This window comes from Chiloscyllium punctatum, chromosome 14 (assembly GCF_047496795.1).
Source record: "Chiloscyllium punctatum isolate Juve2018m chromosome 14, sChiPun1.3, whole genome shotgun sequence".
NCBI classification, from domain to species: domain Eukaryota; kingdom Metazoa; phylum Chordata; class Chondrichthyes; order Orectolobiformes; family Hemiscylliidae; genus Chiloscyllium; species Chiloscyllium punctatum.
Window position 1 is genome coordinate 42,006,768 of NC_092752.1, and position 21,355 is coordinate 42,028,122.

The 21,355-nt window shown below is 39.6% G+C and overlaps 1 protein-coding gene across 1 annotated transcript in view; it reads left to right on the top strand.

Annotated features, from left to right (window-relative positions):
* The window catches only part of ppid (peptidylprolyl isomerase D), a 49,776-nt gene that overhangs the window by 1,100 nt on the left and 27,321 nt on the right, over window positions 1-21,355 (top strand). The window contains exons 2-4 of the mRNA XM_072584258.1: window positions 13,560-13,700; window positions 13,803-13,909; window positions 14,781-14,969. Of these exons, the coding sequence (XP_072440359.1) occupies window positions 13,560-13,700; window positions 13,803-13,909; window positions 14,781-14,969 (437 nt within the window). The remainder of the gene's footprint in view (window positions 1-13,559; window positions 13,701-13,802; window positions 13,910-14,780; window positions 14,970-21,355) is intronic.

Genomic DNA, 21,355 nt, shown 5'->3' on the forward strand with positions numbered 1-21,355 from the left:
AAATGGTTCATCAACGGTTCTTAAGTACGAAGAAGATAGAGCCAAACATTGATCCACATCAGGCAAGGATGATGAGAGTGCTGAGAGAATCAGGAGTTGTAAGTTGAAAAAGATCTCAAAGAGCTTTGAAGTTGGAAACTAGGTAAGTGATCAGATAGAGGTGAGATGTTAAGGGGTTAATTTGTTCTGCTGACCTTCAAGAAATTGGATGCCCCGAGGGTAGGGTGGTATGTTTCTCTGTCTTGCAGGTACAATGTAAAAAAATTTACATTATCATCCCTTATTCAGAATCAATAAGAACATTGCAGTTAAAATTCTGACTACTCCCTGCAGTTAAAAGATTTACACCAGATCTTGCCATTAAGGAATAATTTACATTACATTGTTCATGGAAATGGTTAAGTCACTGCATTGTGTCTTGAGTGGCATGGGGGTTTGTCTTGTGGGCATTACTGATTGTGATGCAAAGATCTTGTATAAAGAAAGGACTATTCCTTTGTTCAGAGAGATCTCTTGACACAGCTCTGCAAGCATTGCGAAGAGTGTCAAGAGTTCCTCCAGAGCTTGTGCTTGCTTTATAAAACTTTGGTTGTTCATAGAAGTTGGCGTATTGCAGTTGCATCAAGTGCGTAAGAATCTCAAGAAACAGAGCGATCTGCTCAAAAGGTTTTATAAGTGTTTCAGGCAACAAGTGACTAGGTTAACACTTATTTTCTTCCCAATCTTACTCTCAGTTTATTGTACTTTTCCTGGTTTTCACTACACAAATTCACTGATCTGATACGGAGTATGTTTAATCATAATCTCTATTTTCCTCAAAATCCAAGGGGGACTGTCCTGGTTCTACTTTTTGTCTTTGTTTGAATATATCTTGTTTGCAACTGAAACAGCTTTTACTTAACAATCATTTATTGTTCATTTATGGTAGGCCAGGAGTCCTGGCTTCAAGTTCCATCTGCTCTAGAGGTGTGTCATACATGTCTAGACAAGTTCATTACGTAAAAAAAGACTCACTTTCAATCTAAATGTTGTACTTTATATCATTTTTTGCCTTTCTCAATTACTAATACAAACCTTGTGTGATGATCATTGTTGCCAAAGTATTACCTTACAGACAGTTGAATTACTTGGTCCACCTTATTTCCCAATCCCAGATTAAGCAATGCTTCCTTTCTCGTCGAGTTAAGGATTTATTACTCAAGGAAGATTTCCTGAATATTTTTCAGAAATTTCTCCCCTCATGTCCTTTAACCAAAAACACTATATAAATTAAAATACAACTAGTATTATCATTTCAGTTCTTGCACATCTCTTTAGTTAATTGCAGATTTGTTGTTCTATCTCTTTCACTAATTAGATGTCTTTTGAATACCCACATGTAGTATGATCATACCTTTTGGTTCAAGATGAGAAACTAAAAGGATATCAGTCCTTGATCCCTTAAGGACAACCCTACTTCCCAAAACTGCATCGTTTCCTGTAATTAGGCTATCATTCTATTCCCCTTTCTTTCTTCTCAGTCTTTTCTGAGCAATTTATATCCTCATACATTGTAATAATTTTAAGCCATGTTTCAATTATTGCCACAACTTCATATTCCCACATGACCTGTAGCTTGCTGACTTTACTTAATATACAGTACTTTGTACATTTGCGTACACACTGTTTTTGCATTCCCTGTAGTTCTTAGTTTGCAATGATCTAATATAGAAATATTCCATTCTCTAGTACTCCCCAATGCTCTTGCTTTATGCACTGTCTCTTTTTTTTCTTTTTGTATGTTGGTTCCTGTGATGACGCTGCTCCTTCAGCAAGGTTATGTTTGTCCTTGGTTTTTTAAGAGAGATTGTAAAAGACAGAGGTTCCGATTTGTCTGGGTTCAGGGACTTTGCTAATGGCTAACAGATACAGCCTAAGGTAACAATCAGGGAAAATGCTTTTAGGTTTCTTTTAAATGAAAGGGGGGTTGGCAGTTCTACCAGTTCAGGGTTTTTTACTTGGTTTGGTCTTAGCAAGCAGTCTGTTCAAAGCTACTGGTCAAAGAAAGGTGCTGGAGAAAAAAGGATCCCTGATTCAACAGATATTTCTGGCTGACTTGTTCTCTTTAACATCTTTCCTGTAAGAACCTGTGTTTGAATTTACCTTTTTTGCCAAAGGGTGTAATTTTGGGGATGTTGTAGGAAATTGGAATGGCTCCTTTAAGTTGAGAGGATGTCATGTTGGTTGGTTTTCCAATAGGTGTTATTCTAAATTCAGTTTTCTTTTGCTTGTGTTTCATTCGGTGGTGTGTAAATAAATTCTGTTTTACTTGAAGCCAATTGGTTTGACCAGCTGCATCACTCCTGGAATATCCATCTTACATCTGCCTAAAACAACTAAGAAAGTTAGGGTCTGGGCTAACTTCTTGAAATGTTTTGAGAGGGTCTGGCCTGGTCCATAACCGTTTCCCTCACCAGACCAAGCCACGGCAGTTAAACATCCTACCAGGTTATTGGTCACATCCTAATAAGTGTCCTCTTGGAAAAGGTGCCTTCTATGCCATAATGTGATTAACAACCTGAGGTTACAACTTCTGGCTTATTTCTTTCCCCTTAATAAATGTTTACATTATCATGAGCATTAAAGAGTATCTGACCTTTTACTAGTTGGCTGTAGCTTCGTTTCAGTTAAATACATACTAAATACTGAAAACTTATTTTTGAAACATGCTGCACAACCAACCATTGCCTCACATACGGCAGCTGCTGTAAAGGGAATGTTGATGTCTTCTTTTGTACAATTAAACTGATATTCAAAACATGTGAAGTAATGGCTTTCGCAAGAACAAAACTAAAGTTTTGAAAATATTTCAAATGGAATACTGCAGTTCTTCTGTATCCAGCGTCTTAATATACTGTATATACTTCTGCAAAAAAAACCTTTGGATTTCGGAGCTTTTCGGTTTTTGGATGTTCACATAAAGGATCTTCTACCTGTATTTTTCATAAAACTTGTGTATAAGTCGATCCTAGTTTTTCAGGGGTCTATTCTTGACCATATATACAGCCTTAAGATTTGCACATTTTTGATTCAAGCGCAATACCTGCATCATCACATTACATGCACCAATATATATTTGTGCAATGCAATTTTCAAAGCGTTTTTTTGAATGTTGATAACTATGTATAGTGTCTATAAATATAGTATATATTTATTTATGAAATATTTACATACATATATTTGACCTGTGCATGGCAAATATCTACGATACCTTATGGCAGCCTTTTCTTCCTGCTGTTGCCTCAGTTTCTTAGTGTTGCATACAGTTTTGCTTTGAACTTGTTGTAAAACTTCCCCAAATTTTTCCGACAAAATGGTATCGCGAAGAAACAAGTATACAGCATAGTTTAAACTAAAAGTTATTGAAGTTGCAGAGAAGAACAACAATAGCATAGCTGCAAGGGAGTTCTGTGTTTCTGAAAAACTTGTTCAAGATTGGAGGAAAAAGCCACCCAATTAAAAGCTATGCAAAGATAGAAGTATGCCAACCGAGGAAAGCTGAACAAGTGGCCGCAACTAGATTGCTGACTGGGTAATTCAGTGTTGTCAGAACGGAAGCAAAATGACTCAAATGTATATGAATACGTGCCAAAAACAAAGTGCTGGATGGTGCAGTAGGTTTATGAAAAGGTATGATTTAGTGCTCAGACAGAAAACCAAGATGACTCAATGTCTACCAGCAGAACTTAATGACAAGTTAATTGGGTTCCATCATTTTGTAATCAGAAGTCGGAAGAAAAACGGGTACAGGCTCTCGTGCATTGGTCGTGTGGATGAAACCCCAATGAACTTTGATATGCTAGGGAACAGAATTGTGGACAAGATTGGAGCAAAAACGATTTTGATTAAGACTACTGGCCAATAAAGGAGTCGATTCATTGTGGTACTTGTTGTATGGTAGATTGAACAAAGTTAAAGCCTATGGTGATTTTTTCAAGCCTGTAATCCTCTACAATTGTGCTAGATCCTTGCTGAAATTTCTGAAAGACATTGTTGTCCTCTTCCATGAAAAAGAGTGGATGGATGAAGGTGGTTGCAAGACTTGCATTAGGGAGGTCTGAAATATACAACTAGGTGGACTTAGAAAGGAGAAAAAGCTTGCTGGTTTGGGATATGTTCAGTTCAAATAGAGTGAAAAGTGTTATCAGTGAACTTTGAGCTAACAATACTGACATTGCAATGATTCCTGGGGGCCTTATGAGTATGGTGCAGCCACTGGATGTTAGCATCAATAAACCTTTTAAGGACTTAATACAGAAGAATTGGGACACTTGGATGCCAGAAGGGGAAGAAAGCTTCACAAAGGGTGGCAACATAGAGTCATAGAGATGTACAGCATGGAAACAGACTCTTCGGTCCATGCCGACCAGATATCCCAATCCAATCTAGTCCCACCTGCCAGCACTTGGCCCATACCCCTCCAAACCCTTCCAATTCATATAATCATCCAAATGCCTTTTAAATGTTGCAATTGTACCAGTCTCCTCCACTTCCGCTGGCAGCTCATTCCATACAAGTACCACCCTCTGCGCGAAAAAGTTGCCCCTTTTATATCTTTCCCCTCTCACCCTAAACCTATGCCCTCTAGTTCTGGACTCCCCGACCCCAGGGAAAAGACTTTGTCTATTTATCCTATCCATGCCCCTCGTAATTTTGTAAACGTCGATAATTTTGTCACCCCTCAGCCTCCGACGCTTCAGGGAAAACAGCCCCAGCCTGTTCAGCCTCGCCCCATAGCTCAAATCCTCCAACTCTGGCAATATCCTTGTAAATCTTTTCTGAACCCTTTCAAGTTTCACAACATCTTTCCGACAGGAAGGAGACCAGAATTGCACGCAATATTCCAACAGTGGCCTAACCAATGTCCTGTACAACCGCAACATGACCTCCCAACTCCTGTACTCAATACTCTGTCCAATTAAAGAAAGCATACCAAACTTTCAAGGAACTATGAACCTGTAATCCAAGGTCTCTTTGTTCAGCAACATTCCCTAGGACCTTACCATTAAGTGCATACGTCCTGCTAAGATTTGCTTTCCCAAAATGCAGCACCTCACAATTGTCTGAATTAAACTCCATCTGCTACTTCTCAGCCCATTGGCCCATCTGGTCATGACCCTGTTGTCATCTGAGGTAACCTTCTTCGCTGTCCACTACACCTTTAATTTTGGTGTCATCTGTTAACTTACCAACTGTACCTCTTATGCTCGCATTCAAATCATTTATGTAAATGACAAAAAGTAGAGGATCCAGCACCGATTCTTGTGGTATTCTACTGGTCACAGGCCTCCAGTCTGAAAAACAACCCTCCACCACCACCCTCTGTCTTCTACCTTTTGAGCCAGTTCTGTATCCAAATGGCTAGTTCTCCCTTTATTTTGTGAGATCTAACCTTGCTAACCAGTCTCCCATGGGGAACCTTGTGGATCGCCTAACTGAAGTCCATATAGATCACATCTACTGTGCTTCCCTCATCAATTCTTTTTGTTACTGCTTCAAAAAACTCAATCAAGTTTGTGAGACATGATTTCCCACACACAAAGCCATATTGACTATCCCTAATCAGTCCATGCTCCATTACTTGGAACTATATGTGAGTGGATTGCTGAGTCCAGGAAGATGAAAACTGAAGTTATTGTAAAAGCCTTCAAAAATGTGGAATTCCTAATGCTTTTTTGGTACAGAGGGTGACTATTTATGGTCAGATGGAAGTGATGACAAATCAATTAATGATCCCCTTGAGAATGCAAATGAAGTTGATCCATATGACGATATGCTTGACCCAGAAAACTGGAATGAATTATTCAGTGGTGCAACTGAGGAGAAAAGTGAATTTGAAGAATTCTCATGGACTTTTGCATTAAGCAGCTATCCCATTGTATTTATGATATATGGTGAGAAGAGGTTTTTGCTGTGAATATCAGTTTTTTGATGTAAAATGCTTATCATATACTATTAACAGCTTTGTGCATTCTTTTTCTAATAAAATACTATCAGTCTTTTTTTTATTTTTACTGCATCTCTGTTTTTATTTCATGAACTGTGTGTTGTACAAATACTCCCGATAAACGGCCTGACCACCTGCTGGTATGCCTATTAAGCTTTGTACATATGTGTAGGCCTAAATGGGAGAGAGCTAGGCATTGAGGTTTCCTCAGAGGCATGGAAGATACTTTGGAAAACGCAAGAAAGATATCAATTTGCAATAGGACCCGTGCTTTATAGTTGAAGATTCTCCACAGGGTCCACTTGGCTCCAGGTCGTTTGTCAAAATTTAAACCAGGCTGTCTTCAACGTGCCCCAGGTGTAAAGTTGGTACAGACATTCTCTGTACCCATTATCTCTGGTCCTGTGGTAGGCTTCTAACATACTGCTGCACTGTGACAGCTGCAATGGAGGGGACTTTGGGTGTAAGGGTGGAGAAGGACCTGATCTCTCCTCTTCTTGGCCTGCCCAGTGTGTTCCCTGTAGATGCGCATATGGCAAATACTTTCAACATCCTCACTTTCTGCGCAAGAAAGAATATCTTGTTAGGTTCGGGAACCGAAAATCCCTCAGGCTTGTTGGGTTGGCGTAAGATTGTACTGGAGCATATCCCTGTGGATTTTCTTACAAAGTATTATACACCACAAAACTTGAGAATTTCTGGAAGACATAGCAGCCCTTTTTGGACTACCTGGACACAGATTTGACTGCCGTACTGATAAGGGCTTTTATGTAGACATAACAATTGTGCTTTATGAGTCCAATATCCAGAGAGAGGGAACTGTGAACATATGAATAGGTGCAAATTAATGCTCTCGATATCGAGAGTTCATGTTTTGTTTTGTTGAGCTGTATTATTATTTATTAATTTGTTATTTATTTAGTTAAGTAGTTAATTGGTTTTTTTCATACTTATACATTTGTACATGAGGACGGCTTGGATATTTTACATTTTTTGGGTTTTTTTTGTATTTTGATTTATTGTTTTGTATTTGTTGTAATATTAAAAAATCTACTTTTCAATAAAAATATATTTTAATAAAAAGCTGCCTTGATGAAGAATGAAATTATGCTTGTGGAAATGGGGGGTTGTAGCCATGATTATTGAACGATCTAAGAAACATAGCAAACAGAAGCAGGAATAGGCCATTCAGTAAGATCATGGTGAATGTCCTAACTGAACCCGAACTTCCTATACTGCCCTCATACCTCTTCATGCTTTTTCTGTACAAAAATCATAACCACAATCATACCAGTCAGTTTAGTGAACATCCATTGCACTCACTTGATGGCAAACATATCCCTCCTTGTGTAAGGAGACCAGAACTCTGTACAGTACTCTGGGATTTCATAGACCTTGACAATAGCAACATTTCCCAGCCTCTCACCAATTTAAAAAAAACTTTGTTTTTCTGTGTTTTCTCCTAGAGTGGGTAAACTTCCCACTTTATCCCCATATTATGTTACATTTGCTGTGTACATCTCCATTCATTTGAGTTGCTAAATGCTTTGTGATTATAGCGTCCTCCTCACAACTTGCTTTCCCACCTAACTTTATATTGTCAGAAATCTTGATTACAGTTTCCTTATCTAGCAATTAATATGGATTACAGTCAGCTCAGGACATAGAACAGATCCTTGATGTTCTTCACTGGTCACAGCCTGCCCATCTGAAAATGATCCATTTATTCATTTTTAATTGTGCTTCTCAAACTATAAAAATTCTGTTGAGAGACTTACTCTGGGTAAATTTATTCTGGCTTATTCTGAACTGCACAGGCCTGCAGTACTGGAGTTTTGATAATTTACTGCTCATCAAACGTAAGGTTACAGTAGAAGAAATAACACGATTTTAAAACATTGAGCTTGTGGTTGAAAAAGGTTTTTAAAATATTATTTGATGAATACCACTTGGAAATCTACATAAGGACTAACTAGGCTTCTACTGGATCAGGTTTATTAGCTTTTTTATCACCTGTACTCACATGAGTACGATTTTAAAAAAATGGTTCCAAGTTGCTATGAAAGATACTTGATGAAGATTAAATTAGATTAAGATAGGGTCAAAAGTTTAACTCGGCGAAAGTGAGGACTGTGGGTGCTGGAGATCAGAGTCAAGATTGGTGTGGTGCTGGAAAAGCACTGCAGGTCAGGCAGCATCCGAGGAGCAGGAAAATCGACGTTTCGGGCAAATGTCCCTCATCAGGAATGAGGCAAGGAGCCTTAGGGAACATCTCCAGGACACCCGCACCAATTAACCCCACCACCCCGTGGCTGAACATTTCAACTCCCCCTCCCACTCTGCCAAGGACATGTAGGTTCTGGGCCTCCTCCACAGCCATTCCCTCCATACCACCCGATGCCTGGAGGAAGAATGCCTCCTCTTCCACCGTGGAATACTTCAACCCCAGGGCATCAATGTGGACTTCATCAGTTTCCTCATTTCCCCCCCCCCCCCACCTTTCCCCAGTTCCAACCTGCCAGCCCAGTACCATCCTCGACCTATCCTACCTGCCAATTTTCCTTCCCACCTATCGGCTCCAAACTCCTCTCCGACCTATCGCCTTCATCCCTACCCTCATCTGCCTATTGTACTCTTAGCTATCTTCTTCCCTGCTGCCCCCCCAATTTATCTCTCCATCCTGGAGGCTCCCTGCCTTCATTCCTGATGAAGGGCTTTTGCCCAAAACATCAATTTTCCTGCTCCTCGGATGCTGCCTGACTTGCTGTACTTTTCCAGCACCCTTCTAATCTTGACTCAAAAGTTTAACTACCTTGTTAACTGACTTTACATTCTGAATTCTTCCTCATCTTGTTAAATGTCTCTACATAATGAATGCTTTTCTACCTTGTTAACCTATTGCCTTCAGCACACTATTGTTAACTGCAAGTACTTATCTGATCTGAATCATGCTCAACTGAAACTCTAATTTCAGAAAACTCTAAACTTAACTCTTTCCCTACCTGCTCATATCCTATACACATTCTCATAACCTGGAAAAAGATTTTAGTATAGAAGTTAGCCATTACACTATATTTCCTGTCTTGCCATAGCCTTTCATGGGAGTTAACAAAATAATTTAAAGAGTTGTTAGGAAATAAATAAATCCTGCATTTCAAAAAAGGTAAATTAAAATCAGAGTTTGCAGCAAAAAGGAGCATGCATTAGTTTTTCACACACAAAGTGGGTAGAAAACTGAAAAAAAAAGATTCTGTTTTCCAAATCTCTGGAGTGACCTCCAAAGCAAGTCTGCCACTAGACTGAGTGGTTTTGTTTGTACATGCACTCCAGTCTGTAATGTAGACATTGCTGAAATAATTCATGCCACTCATTTACTTGTAATGAGGCCACGGAAAGCTAAATTCCCAATGTTACTGAGTCCATGTGAACAAGAGATGGCAAAACAGATCAAGCAAATCTGAAGGGATGTAAATTATTTAATACCGGACTCGAGAAGCAAGAATGATTTGGTGCACTTAATAGTGCTTCTGAGAGACCAGACACCTTGTCTCCGCTTTTATATCTCTGAGTGATGAACTCGGTTAGCTGGATGGTAGGTTTGTGATGCAGAGTGGTGCCAATAATATGGGTTTAATTCTCACACTTGCTGAGGTTACCATGAAGGACTTTCCTTCTTAAACTCTCCTTTCACCTGAGGCTTGGTGACCATCAGGTTATTTCACTGCCAGTCATCCCTGTCTGATGAAAGAGCAGACGTATATGGAGGAACCTCGATTATCCGGCATTCAGTTATCCGAATATCGAATTATCCAGCAAGATTTCAAGGAGCCGATGCTTGGCTAAACTATGTTGTCTGGAATTCGATTTAACTGAACAAAATACTCCCCACCTGTGTCCTTCAGATAATCAAGGTTCCTCTGTAGTCCAGTTGGACTGTAGCAACTTTACCATGACTCTCAAAATGTCAAGAATCAGTTAAAATAGATTTTTGCCAATATCTTGAAATAATGCTGCCATGTTATTAGAGCAAAATTTGACTTAATTATAAACGTGAACTAGACTGTAAACAGTTTTCTCAGAGACTGGTGAAGATTAGAGTTTCAATTGGTGATTGCCCATTTGCTCATTTATTAGCACAAATCATGCAAATAATTGTTTAATGCCTTATTATTCAGCAATTATGCAAAATGAGGGTCTTGTTTCTAGGGAGCGTGAATCTGCGCAGTTACCGCCTTTGCTGTTTGAGTTCATGTGTCTCTGGACATCGGAGTGCGTCTAGGAAAACTTAACAAACAACGAAATTCACAACTGATCTTGGAGGAACCTGTGTTGGAGAGCTCAGAGCACGGGAGTAGATAAGTGCATCGTTTTTAATGTGTAACCTTGCTGTAGGTCTACAGTAATGAGTAGAATGGGTTCTATCTTGATTATATGTTTTATTGAAATCTGACTCTTGGATTGAATTTTAAAGATATAAACTATAAGTACTAAGTTAGCCTGGAGCACTATCATCGTGTTAAGAGTTTAGATGGAGAGGAATTTGTTAAGTGTGTGAAGACATCTTGAAAAATATCTATATTACAGAGGAGGAGGTGCTGGGTATCTTGAAATGCATAAAAGGACTTGATCAGGTGCACCCTAGAAATCTGTGGGAAGCTAGAGAAATGATTGCTGGGCCCCTTGCTGAGATATTTCTATCATGGATAGTGACAGGTGAGGTGCCAGAAGATTGGAGGTTAGCTAATATTGTACCACTATTTAAGAAAGTTCGTAAGGAAAAGCCAGAGAACTATAGACAGATGAGCCTGATGTCAGTGGTGGGCAAGTTGTTGGAGGAAGTCCTGAGCAACAGAATTTACATGTATTTGGAAAGGCAAGGACTGATTAGGGATGGTCAACATGGCTGTGTGCGTGAGAAATCATGTCTCACGAACTTGTTTGAGTTATTTGAAGAAGTAACAAAGAAGATCGATGAGTGCAGAGTGGTGGATGCGATCTATCTGGATTTCAGTAAGGCGTTCAACAAGGTTCCCCATGGGAGACTGGTTAGCAAGGTTAAATCTCATGGAATACTGGAAGAACTCACCATTTGGGTACAGAGCTGGCTCAAAGGTATAAGACAGAGGGTGGTGGTGGAGGGTTGTTTTTCAGACCGGAGGCCTGTGACTAGTGACCACAAGAATCGATGCTGACTCCACTACGTTTCGTCGTTTTTCTAAATGATTTGGATGTGAACATAGTAACATTAGTAAGTTTGCAGATGACAGCAAAATTGGAGGTGTAGTGGGCAGTACTGAAGTTTACCTCAGAATAAAATGGAATCCTGATCAGATGGGCTAATGGACTGTGGAGTGGCAGATGGAGTTTAATTTTGATAAATGTGAGGTGCTGCATTTTGGAAAAGCAAATCCAAGCAGGACTTATACACTTTTTGGTAAGGTCCTAGGGAGTGTTGCTGAACAACGACACCTTGGAGTGCAGGTTCATAGCTCCTTGAAAGTAGAGTTGCAAGTAGATAGGATATTGGAGCAGGCATTTGATATGCTTTCCTTTATTGGTCAGAGTATTGAGTACAGGAGTTGGGAGGTCATGTTGTGGCTATACAGGGGAAAGATATAAAAGGGATCTAAGGAGCAACTTTTTCATGGTACAATTGTAACATTTAAAGGGCATCTGGATGGGTATATGAATAGGAATGGCTTGGAGGGATATGGGCCAAATGCTGGCAAATGGGACTAGATTAGGTTAGGATATCTGATCGGCATGGACGAGTTGGACTGAAGGATCTGTTTTCATTGCTGTATTTCTCTATGACTGTATATCTTTGCAATGAAGTGATCTAGACTTGCTGTGTGTGACACTGTGTGGGATAGTATCTTACGTACGACTTTGATTATTGATTTGGGTAGGTCATTTTAATAATGACGCACCTGCTAGCTAGCTAGCTGGGCTGGATACTTCAGTTGGCATAGTTTCCTGCCCCTATCACCAAAAAATATCAATGAGCAGATCCGTGGCTGATAAATCAGTGTTAACTGGCACTAGAATGAACTTCTGCCTGTTGCTCAAGAGGAAATCCTACCTCCAATAGCTTCTGGCCGATCGAATTGGCTGGTAATTCAAGAGCCTCAATAGCATCAGCAGCAATGTGGTTACTCCTGAAAAAGGTAGGGGCCCACAACATACAGAAGATAGATTAAGATACTTTCTTTAAAAAAAAAAGCTGCTGATGGACAGAAAAGTCTCTGAGGAGAATGTAGGAGATGTATTCTTTACTTTTAGCCTCCCCATTTGGTTTAAAAAAGAACTTGCCTTTGGGCTGTTAGTGTGCAACCTAGATTCAGCTGGCTGCTTCCTTATCCAGCAGACTAGTGTCAACGTCCTGTCATGCCAACAGCCTGGTCAATTGCCACTTGATAACTCTTGTTCAGAATCGTTTCCTTTCTCCTTGTGTGAAGCCTGTATCTTTTTCTTATCAGTAAATTTAATATTAGGATATGGTCAGTGTAGCAAGCTGTCATGACTTAGCCCCACCTCAACACCCCAATTGTATACCCCTCCTTGTATCCACTTCCTGTGGGGAGTAAACTTTTCCCCAATATTTCAGAAATAGAATTCTTTTAGGACATTTGCTGTCTTGCTGCTGCAAGGATTTGCTCAATGTACTGTGCCATAATATAACTGTCCATTGATGTTAACTAGGAACTGACTATTGAATAATCTTGTATTAATCATAATGATCACAAGATTGAATTAAAATAATTCTTGCTTATTTATAGATGATAGTGATTTAACAAACCGGTGTCCAGAAACCAACTTCTTTAACAGTATTTTCTTCTCCCCCGGTTCTTGTTAGTTGTCTGAATTATTGTTAATTGCCTGCACTTTCAGCCATTGAACCTCAAAAATTTCCATGACCAGTGAATGATTTGTGCATTTGCTAACCTGTAGATCTATTTTTGGGAAAGTTCTGATGGACTTCTGGGTTCAGGTTTCTGAGTTCAGGTTTACGTGTTTAGCAGAGGGCAACTAGGGCTGGGCAATAAATGCATGCCAGCCAGCGATGCCCACATCCCACAAATGAACAAAATATGAGACTAGCCTGTAGTCAGGTGTTTTGAGCTGATATTTGAGTCAAAACTAAGACCTGTAGATGTAAAGTAACCACTAATAAACTCAGTAGGGAATTCCAGAGGAATGCTTTAGCTAGAAAGTGGTTAGCTTGTGCACTATCTACAACAGGGAGTAGTCGAAGGAAATATACATTAATAAAATGGAATCGAAGGATTTGTTCATAGACTAAGGTGAAGACTTACATGAGTTTAAAAAAAAGCACAAATATTTTCGTGCTCTTCATCAAACATCTCCACATTTGTAGCCCTGGAATACAATGGTATTTTACACAAGGACAACATTTGGTGAAATTTAGCCAGTAAGCCTAGTAGATGGTTGAAATTATATGCTACTGTGAGTAGCTAATCTCAATTTGAGTTCATTGACTAATATTTTAATTAGTGTGAGGTTGTAAAAGTCCATTGGTTTGAAATCAAATGCACACTATGTTTTATTGCAGCTGGACGGATAATTCTGGAACTGTTTGCCGATGTCTGTCCTAAAACAGCTGAGAATTTTCGTGCTTTATGCACTGGAGAGAAGGGAATTGGGCCAACCACTGGTAAACCTCTGCATTTCAAAGGCTGTCCTTTCCACAGGAGTAAGTCAATTGGTGGACCTTGTCATTATGAATGTTTTAATTTCTATTTTAAGTGACCACATATTCAATGAAAAAATGAACAATTCTTTCTGATCTTTACAGTAATAAGGAAGTTTATGATACAAGGAGGTGACTTTTCTAATCAGAATGGAACTGGAGGAGAAAGTATCTATGGAGAGAAATTTGAAGATGAAAGTTTCCATTACAAGGTTAAAAAGAAGGGCATGTATAGTGAAACTTCTTTGTTAGCTGAGCATTGGGAATAAATAATGAATTTTGTTATTGTAATATGATTTTCCATGGGCTGGGTGAAATATCGCAATATTTTCTGCAGCACAATATGAAGGCTATTGTAACAAAAACTGTTTGTGTTCTTTAACACTCGCTTAATCAATGGAAATTAGCTGCTAGATTTTGCCTCTGGGTCAAAAATTCAAATCTAGTTGAAACTGAGATGCAAATGTTGTGATTATATATGAAAAATCTAACTTGAGTCAATATATAATGGACCCAAGGCACTTGTTCATTGAAAACACTCACACCACACCAATGGGGACAAACCTGGAGTTGGGGTTGAACCATGTTGGATGTAATAGATGGATGTTTACTCATCTATTTTGGCCTGGGAATGTTTCCACAGTTGTTCCATTCTTAACATTATTGAACACTCCATATTTTTGTTTTCTTTTATCCAATTCAGTTGTTCTCACACTTGCGTTTTTACATATTTTATGTACTTAATTATTTACATAACTGTGAAATGTTTAAAACTACTCACCTTATGGTTATATATGAGCATGGAATTTTTTTAAAAATCATGAATTAATGAAATGCTCCTCAGCTTTGATCAAATCTTACTACATTAATGGGCAAATTTTATCGAAAATGAAGATCACAAACATATTTGCACAAAAATGCAAAAGCAAACTCATTTTGCTCTGTGATCTGTCAATTTGCAGTGTCCTGAGTCAAATTCAAAGGACATAAGTGCAACTTGCATTTTAAATAACTTTTTAGTTTTATTATTTAAACTTAAGATGCATTATTTCTCCTTCACACAAATTCTTTGTACTATTGCAGCACGATCAGGCAGGATTGCTGAGCATGGCCAACGCAGGACCAAACACCAATGGTTCACAATTCTTCATCACAACTGTGCCAACACCTCATCTAGATAACAAACATGTGATTTTTGGTCAGGTGCTAAAAGGAATGGGAGTAGTAAAGATGCTGGAAAATGTCGAAGTGAAAGATGAGAAGCCTATAAAGGTGAGAACGAAAATAGATACAGTTGATTCTGCTATAACGCGTGTTTCTTCAACGTGCGTTGGCTATAACGCAATTGAAGAATTTAGACCATTGTTTGTAGAATGTGAACTTTCCTTACCTGTATTACCTATAACATGATTTCTGTCCCATTGGTTTAATGGTGTTATTAAAACGCAGCATTGCACAGGAATGGAATTATCACGTTATATCAGAACAGACTCTAGAATAATAATTTCAGGATTATTCATAAGGACTTCTTAGTTTAATTTATGTTTAGAGACTGATATTTGTTTCTTTTGACCAAGTTCAGATGTAAAATTTAAATTTTGAGTGAAGTACTGAGATGACTGCTTTAAGAAGTTCTTAAGAATTAGTGAGGTATAGGACTAGGTTTCTGCTTTAGGTACAGAAAACAGAAGGTAGGACTGGGTGGGGAACACTTAAGTGTGATGGGCAAGCTTTTTATGTTAGAGTGCTAAACAGATCTTTTAGCTTCTAAGAAGCAGCTGGCAGTAGTAAATGGGTGTTCTCACAGCAACTTATTCCTTCTTAAAATTTTTTTAAAGCAGTCAGACCACTGTTGTTGGAGCAGAGTCCTTTTAAAAGAATACCATTTTAATAGAATGCTAATCTCATGCAGACAGGCATGGAGATCCTGGGGACCTCAAGCATTACTGCTAGGTGCTCCAATTGAGGCAGTTAAACTGTCCTGTTCGATCTGAAAATTGGTGACTGGCTGGAAAATCACCGCCTCCATTCCTGACTTAACAAAACTTTTTAACATGCTGAATTTGCTACCTGCATTATGGTGCTGAGAAGGAATAGTAACCCTGCCAAGATCTCAGAATTGCTGCTATTAAGAGTGATGCAGGTAAACAGGTATATTAATCAAGGCCTGTATTTTTTAGGTCCTGTTCCCCTCTGTTTGCAACTCCTGATAGAGTCTAGAATTCTGCTCATTCATGGGGTGTGGACATGGCTGGCTCATCACCAATTCACTAAGGCTCCTTAGACAGCACCTTCCAAGAATAAGTGTAGCAGATCATGGGAACACTGCCACCTGCAACGTTCCCCTAAAATTTGCACATCATTCTGACTTAGAAATACATCACTGTTCCATCAATTGTCACTTGATCAAAATCCTAGAACTCCTTCCCTAACGTCTTTGTGGGTTGACTTACACCACTGGATTCTAATTTTCAAAAAGGCAGCTCCCCACTACCAGCACCTCAAGAGCAACCAAGGATGGGAATTCAAAGTTGCTGCCTGGTCAGCGATGCCCGCATCGTGTGAGTGAATGAATTTTTAAAATACATATCCCTTGTCCACAGTATTTTGTGAGAAGGTTTGTGAGAACACTGGTCCTAGCATAGTTCAGGTATACATAGTCCTAATGGTGCAGGTTTCATTTCCCCAAAACTAGTGCTGGTGCCTCAAGAACTTAACTTTTCCATCACAGATTTTGGATCCTATATTTATCTCCCTAATTGTATTTCTCTATGCATGTTTGATTGTGGCTCAGATCGTAATTTGCGATTATAACCTTTGAAGTTCTACTTCTTAATTTAGCACCCTAACTCCCCATGTTCTGTGTGAAGACCTCTTTCCTAGTTCTTACCTAATCCGAATCTATCCCATTTACCACACAGAAAAATGTTATCCTAACTGTAATGACAACTTTGTCTTAAAAGGACAGTGCAATGATCTCTCCTACTAATACTATTATAGCTAACTCTTTTAAGTTTTATAAATGGAAGCATAGAATATTAGTGTAAAGTAGTCATCCCTCAATGGCTGTCTTTGTGGCCAATGCCACCACAGATGCACAGAATTGGAATGTTGCATTTAAACACGCATCACAGAAAAGTCCCTCGAATCTAATTGTTACTTGTATATGTAAATGTGTGATTTATCTATTCATTTAGAAATGTTTCAGAACATAGCTTTGATTGTTAGTTCAAAAACAACTTGCACATCAGATCTTCACAGTCTTGGCACTGAATCCTTCCCAAAACCTTGATACTGCATCTCCTTTTAGTTAAATTTTCTCTATGTCAACATCTACATACATTAATCATTTATGTAGCACATAAGTCACGCTATCTGTAATATTCAATTTTTAATTTTTGAACAGACCCACATAACAGATTTCCAGCTAACCAAAATTTGGAAACTATTATTAACTGCGTTCAATCAGTGATGTAGATGTCATTTGCAGAAGAGCATGTGAACATGGCTGAAGCCTGCCATCATAAATGACTATTTGCATTGGGAGCATGCACATCCAAATCAGAGTACAAGCCATACATACGTTTGCATCTTCATAAAGGAAGGTTACTAAACCAATAAAGAGTAGTTCAAAGTTTGGGAGAAGATTTGTAGCTCGGGTGCTCGTTGTTGTGGTTCTGTTCGCCGAGCTGGGAATTTGTCTTGCAAATGTTTCGTCCCCTGTCTAGGTGACATCCTCAGTGCTTGGGAGCCTCCTGTGAAGCGCTTCTGTGCTGTTTCCTCCGGCATTTATAGTGGCCTGTCTCTGCCACTTCCGGTTGTCAGTTCCAACTGTCCGTTGTAGTGGCCAGTATATTGGGTCCAGGTCGATGTGTTTGTTGATAGAGTCTGTGGATGAGTGCCATGCCTCTTGGAATTCCCTGGCTGTTCTCTGTTTGGCTTGCCCTATAATGGTAGTGTTGTCCCAGTCGAATTCATGTTGCTTGTCATCTGTGTGTGTGGCTACTAAGGATAGCTGGTCGTGTCGTTTCGTGGCTAGTTGGTGTTCATGGATACGGATGGTTAGCTGTCTTCCTGTTTGTCCAATGTAGTGTTTTGTGCAGTCCTTGCATGGGATTTTGTACACTACATTGGTTTTGCTCATGTTGGGTATCAGGTCCTTCGTTCTGGTGAGTTGTTGTCTGAGAGTGGCTGTTGGTTTGTGTGCTGTTATGAGTCCTAGTGGTTGCAGTAGTCTGGCTGTCAGTTCAGAAATGCTCCTGATGTATGGTAGTGTGGCTAGTCCTTTGGGTTGCGGCATGTCCTTGTTCCGTTGTCTTTGCCTTAGGCATCTGTTGATGAAATTGCGCAGGTATCTGTTTTTGGCGACTACCTTGTATAGGTGTTCCTCTTCCTCTTTTTGTAGTTCTGGTGTGCTGCAGTGTGTTGTGGCCCTTTTGAATAGTGTCTTGATGCAACTTCGTTTGTGTGTGTTAGGGTGGTTGCTTTCGTAGTTTAGGACTTGGTTTGTGTGTGTGTCTTGGTCTCAGACAACAACTCACCAGAACAAAGGACCCGATACCCAGCATGAGCAAAACCAATGTAGTGTACAAAATCCCATGCAAGGACTGCACAAAACACTACATAGGACAAACAGGAAGACAGCTAACCATCTGTATCCATGAACACCAACTAGCCATGAAACGACACGACCAGCTATCCTTAGTAGCCACACACACAGATGACAAGCAACATGAATTCGACTGGGACAACACTACCATTATAGGGCAAGCCAAACAGAGAACAGCCAGAGAACAAGAGGCATGGCACTCATTCACAGACTCTATCAACAAACACATCGACCTTTACCCAATATACCGGCCACTACAACGGACAGCTGGAACTGACAACCGGAAGCGGCAGAGACAGGCCACTATAAATGCCGGAGGAAACAGCACAGAAGCGCTTCACAGGAGGCTCCCAAGCACTGAGGATGTCACCTAGACAGGGGATGAAACGTTTGCAGGACAAATTCCCAGCTCGGCGAACAGAACCACAATAAAGAGTAGTTTCACAAGGATTTTGGCCAAGATTTGAGATAGTGAAGAGTTAAGATAGTGAAGGTTTAGAGGACATTTGATTTAAGTATTTAAGTTTTTAAAATTATGATGAGTATGAGTTGCGTAGTATCTACAGCATAGAAACAGTACATCATGGCCAACTGGTGCATAACATTGTTTGTGCTCTACTTAAGCTTTCTCCCATCCTTCTGGAAAAGCACATTAGCATATCTTTCTATTCTATTCTTTTTTAATCTAGTCTTCCTGTAAAACAGTCTCTGGCATTTGCCTCAACAATTGTTTTGGTAATAAATTCCACATTCTAACCATTCTATAGATAAAGAAGTTTCATTTCAGTTCTTTTGGATGTTGTTGTATATCTTGTGTTTATAATTAGAAAGTTCTGCTGTTACCTGCAGTTGGAAACATCCCAATGCCTACTCTGTCAAACCCTTTCACCACCTGAGATCTCTATCAGTTCACCCTTCAATCTTCTCTTTTCTTGAAAAGCATTGCAACTTGTTCACCTTTCCTGGTTGGTATAACCTTCCAGTTCTGGTATTCTAATAAATCTTCTTTTCATCTTTTTTGTGTCTCTATCATTTTATACCAGAGACCAAATTTTCACAATGCTCTGTAGACTAACTAAGCTTCTGTGTAAGTTGAATAGACTGATTTTCAGTTTGTTCTTCTAGAAAATAACACTGTGTTTTCTTGCTTTTTAAAAAAATAATCTTATTAATCATTGGCAATACTTTTAATAATTGGTGTATCTATATCCACAGATAGAAACATAGAAAAAATACAGCGCAGTACAGACCCTTTGGCCCTCGATGTTGCGCCAATCCAAGCCCACCTAACCTACACTAGCCCACTATCCTCCATATGCCTATCCAATGCCTGTTTAAATGCCCATAAAGAGGGAGAGTACACCACTGCTACCATGAACTCACGACTCGCTGAGTAAAGAATCTATCCCTAACATCTGTCCTATACCTACCACCCCTTAATTTAAAGCTATGCCCTCTCGTAATAGCTGACTCCATACGTGGATAAAGGTTCTCATGGTCAACCCTATCTAAACCCCTAATCATCTTGTACACCTCTATCAAGTCACTCCTAAACCTTCTTTTCTCCAATGAAAACAGCCCCAAGTGCCTCAGCCTTTCCTCATACGATCTTCCTACCATACCAGGCAACATCCTGGTAAACCTCCTCTGCACCCGTTCCAGTGTCTCCACATCCTTCCTACAGTATGGCGACCAAAGCTGCACACAATACTCCAGATGCGGCCGCACCAGAGTCTTATACAACTGTAACATGACCTCAGGACTCTGGAACTCAATTCCTCTACCAATACAAGCCAGTACGCCATATACCTTCTTCACCGCACTATTTACCTGGGTGGCAACTTTCAGAGATCTGTGTACATGGACACCAAGATCCCTCTGCTCACCCACACTACCAAGTATCCGACCATTAGCCCAGTACCCCATCTTTTTGTTACTCTTACCAAAGTGAATCACCTCACACCCACATTGAACTCCATTTGCCACCTTTCTGCCCAGCTCTGCAGCTTATCTATATCCCGCTGTAACCTGCCACATCCTTCCTCACTGTCAACAACTCCACCGACTTTCATATCATCTGCAAACTTGCTCACCCAACCTTCTAGCCCCTCTTCCAGGTTATTTATAAACATGACAAACAGCAATGGTCCCAAAACAGATCCTTGCGGAACACCGCTAGTAACTGCACTCCAAGATGAACCTTTACCATCAACTACTACCCTCTCTTCTTCCAGCCAGCCAATTCCTAATCCAAACCTCCAACTCCCCCTCAATGCCATACCTCTATATTTTTTGCAGTAGCCTACCATGGGGAACCTTATCAAGCACCTTACTAAAATCCATAAACACCACATCCACCGCTTTACCCTCGTCCTCCTCCTTAGTCATCTTCTCAAAGAATTCAATAAGGTTTGTGAGGCACGACCTGCCCTTCACAAAACCATGCTGACTGCACCTGGACCCCATTTAGACACTTTGCTCCTAATATATTGAAGTTCTTTTTTTATTGCAAGCCCATTAAGCAAGTTTATTAACATAGTGTTGTACATTTTCACAGTCTTTTTAAGTATTAACAATGCCCTGACTTCAATTTGGTATTGGATACAAATTCTGAACGTTTTATTTCCAACTCCTGTGTCCATATAGTTTGTTGGTGGTAAATAATCTTAGTCCCAGGGCAGATGACATCTTTTGCTCATCTGATAACGAACCATCTTGAATCTCTACCTATTGCTTCCAGTTTTGTAGCCAGTTCATGGGGAAGGTTGATTAAAGTTTTGAAGAGTGTTTGCTCTTTAGCTTGTTGTTTAGTTTCGGCATAAATCAATTTATTTATAACAGAAAGTTAGGATAGAATTTTGGAGAAATATCTTTATGTACAGGGCAATTTGATACCAAGTTGTTGAGCCACTGATTATTGTTTCTTCTGAAAGTAAATAAATACTTGAAGTAGAAGAAGCAGCAGGAGAGGACTTTTTTCTTTGGGTTGCATTAGGAAAGAACTGACACAAGTGCAGGAGGCCCAATGGGAACTGCCTGTGTTGTAAAT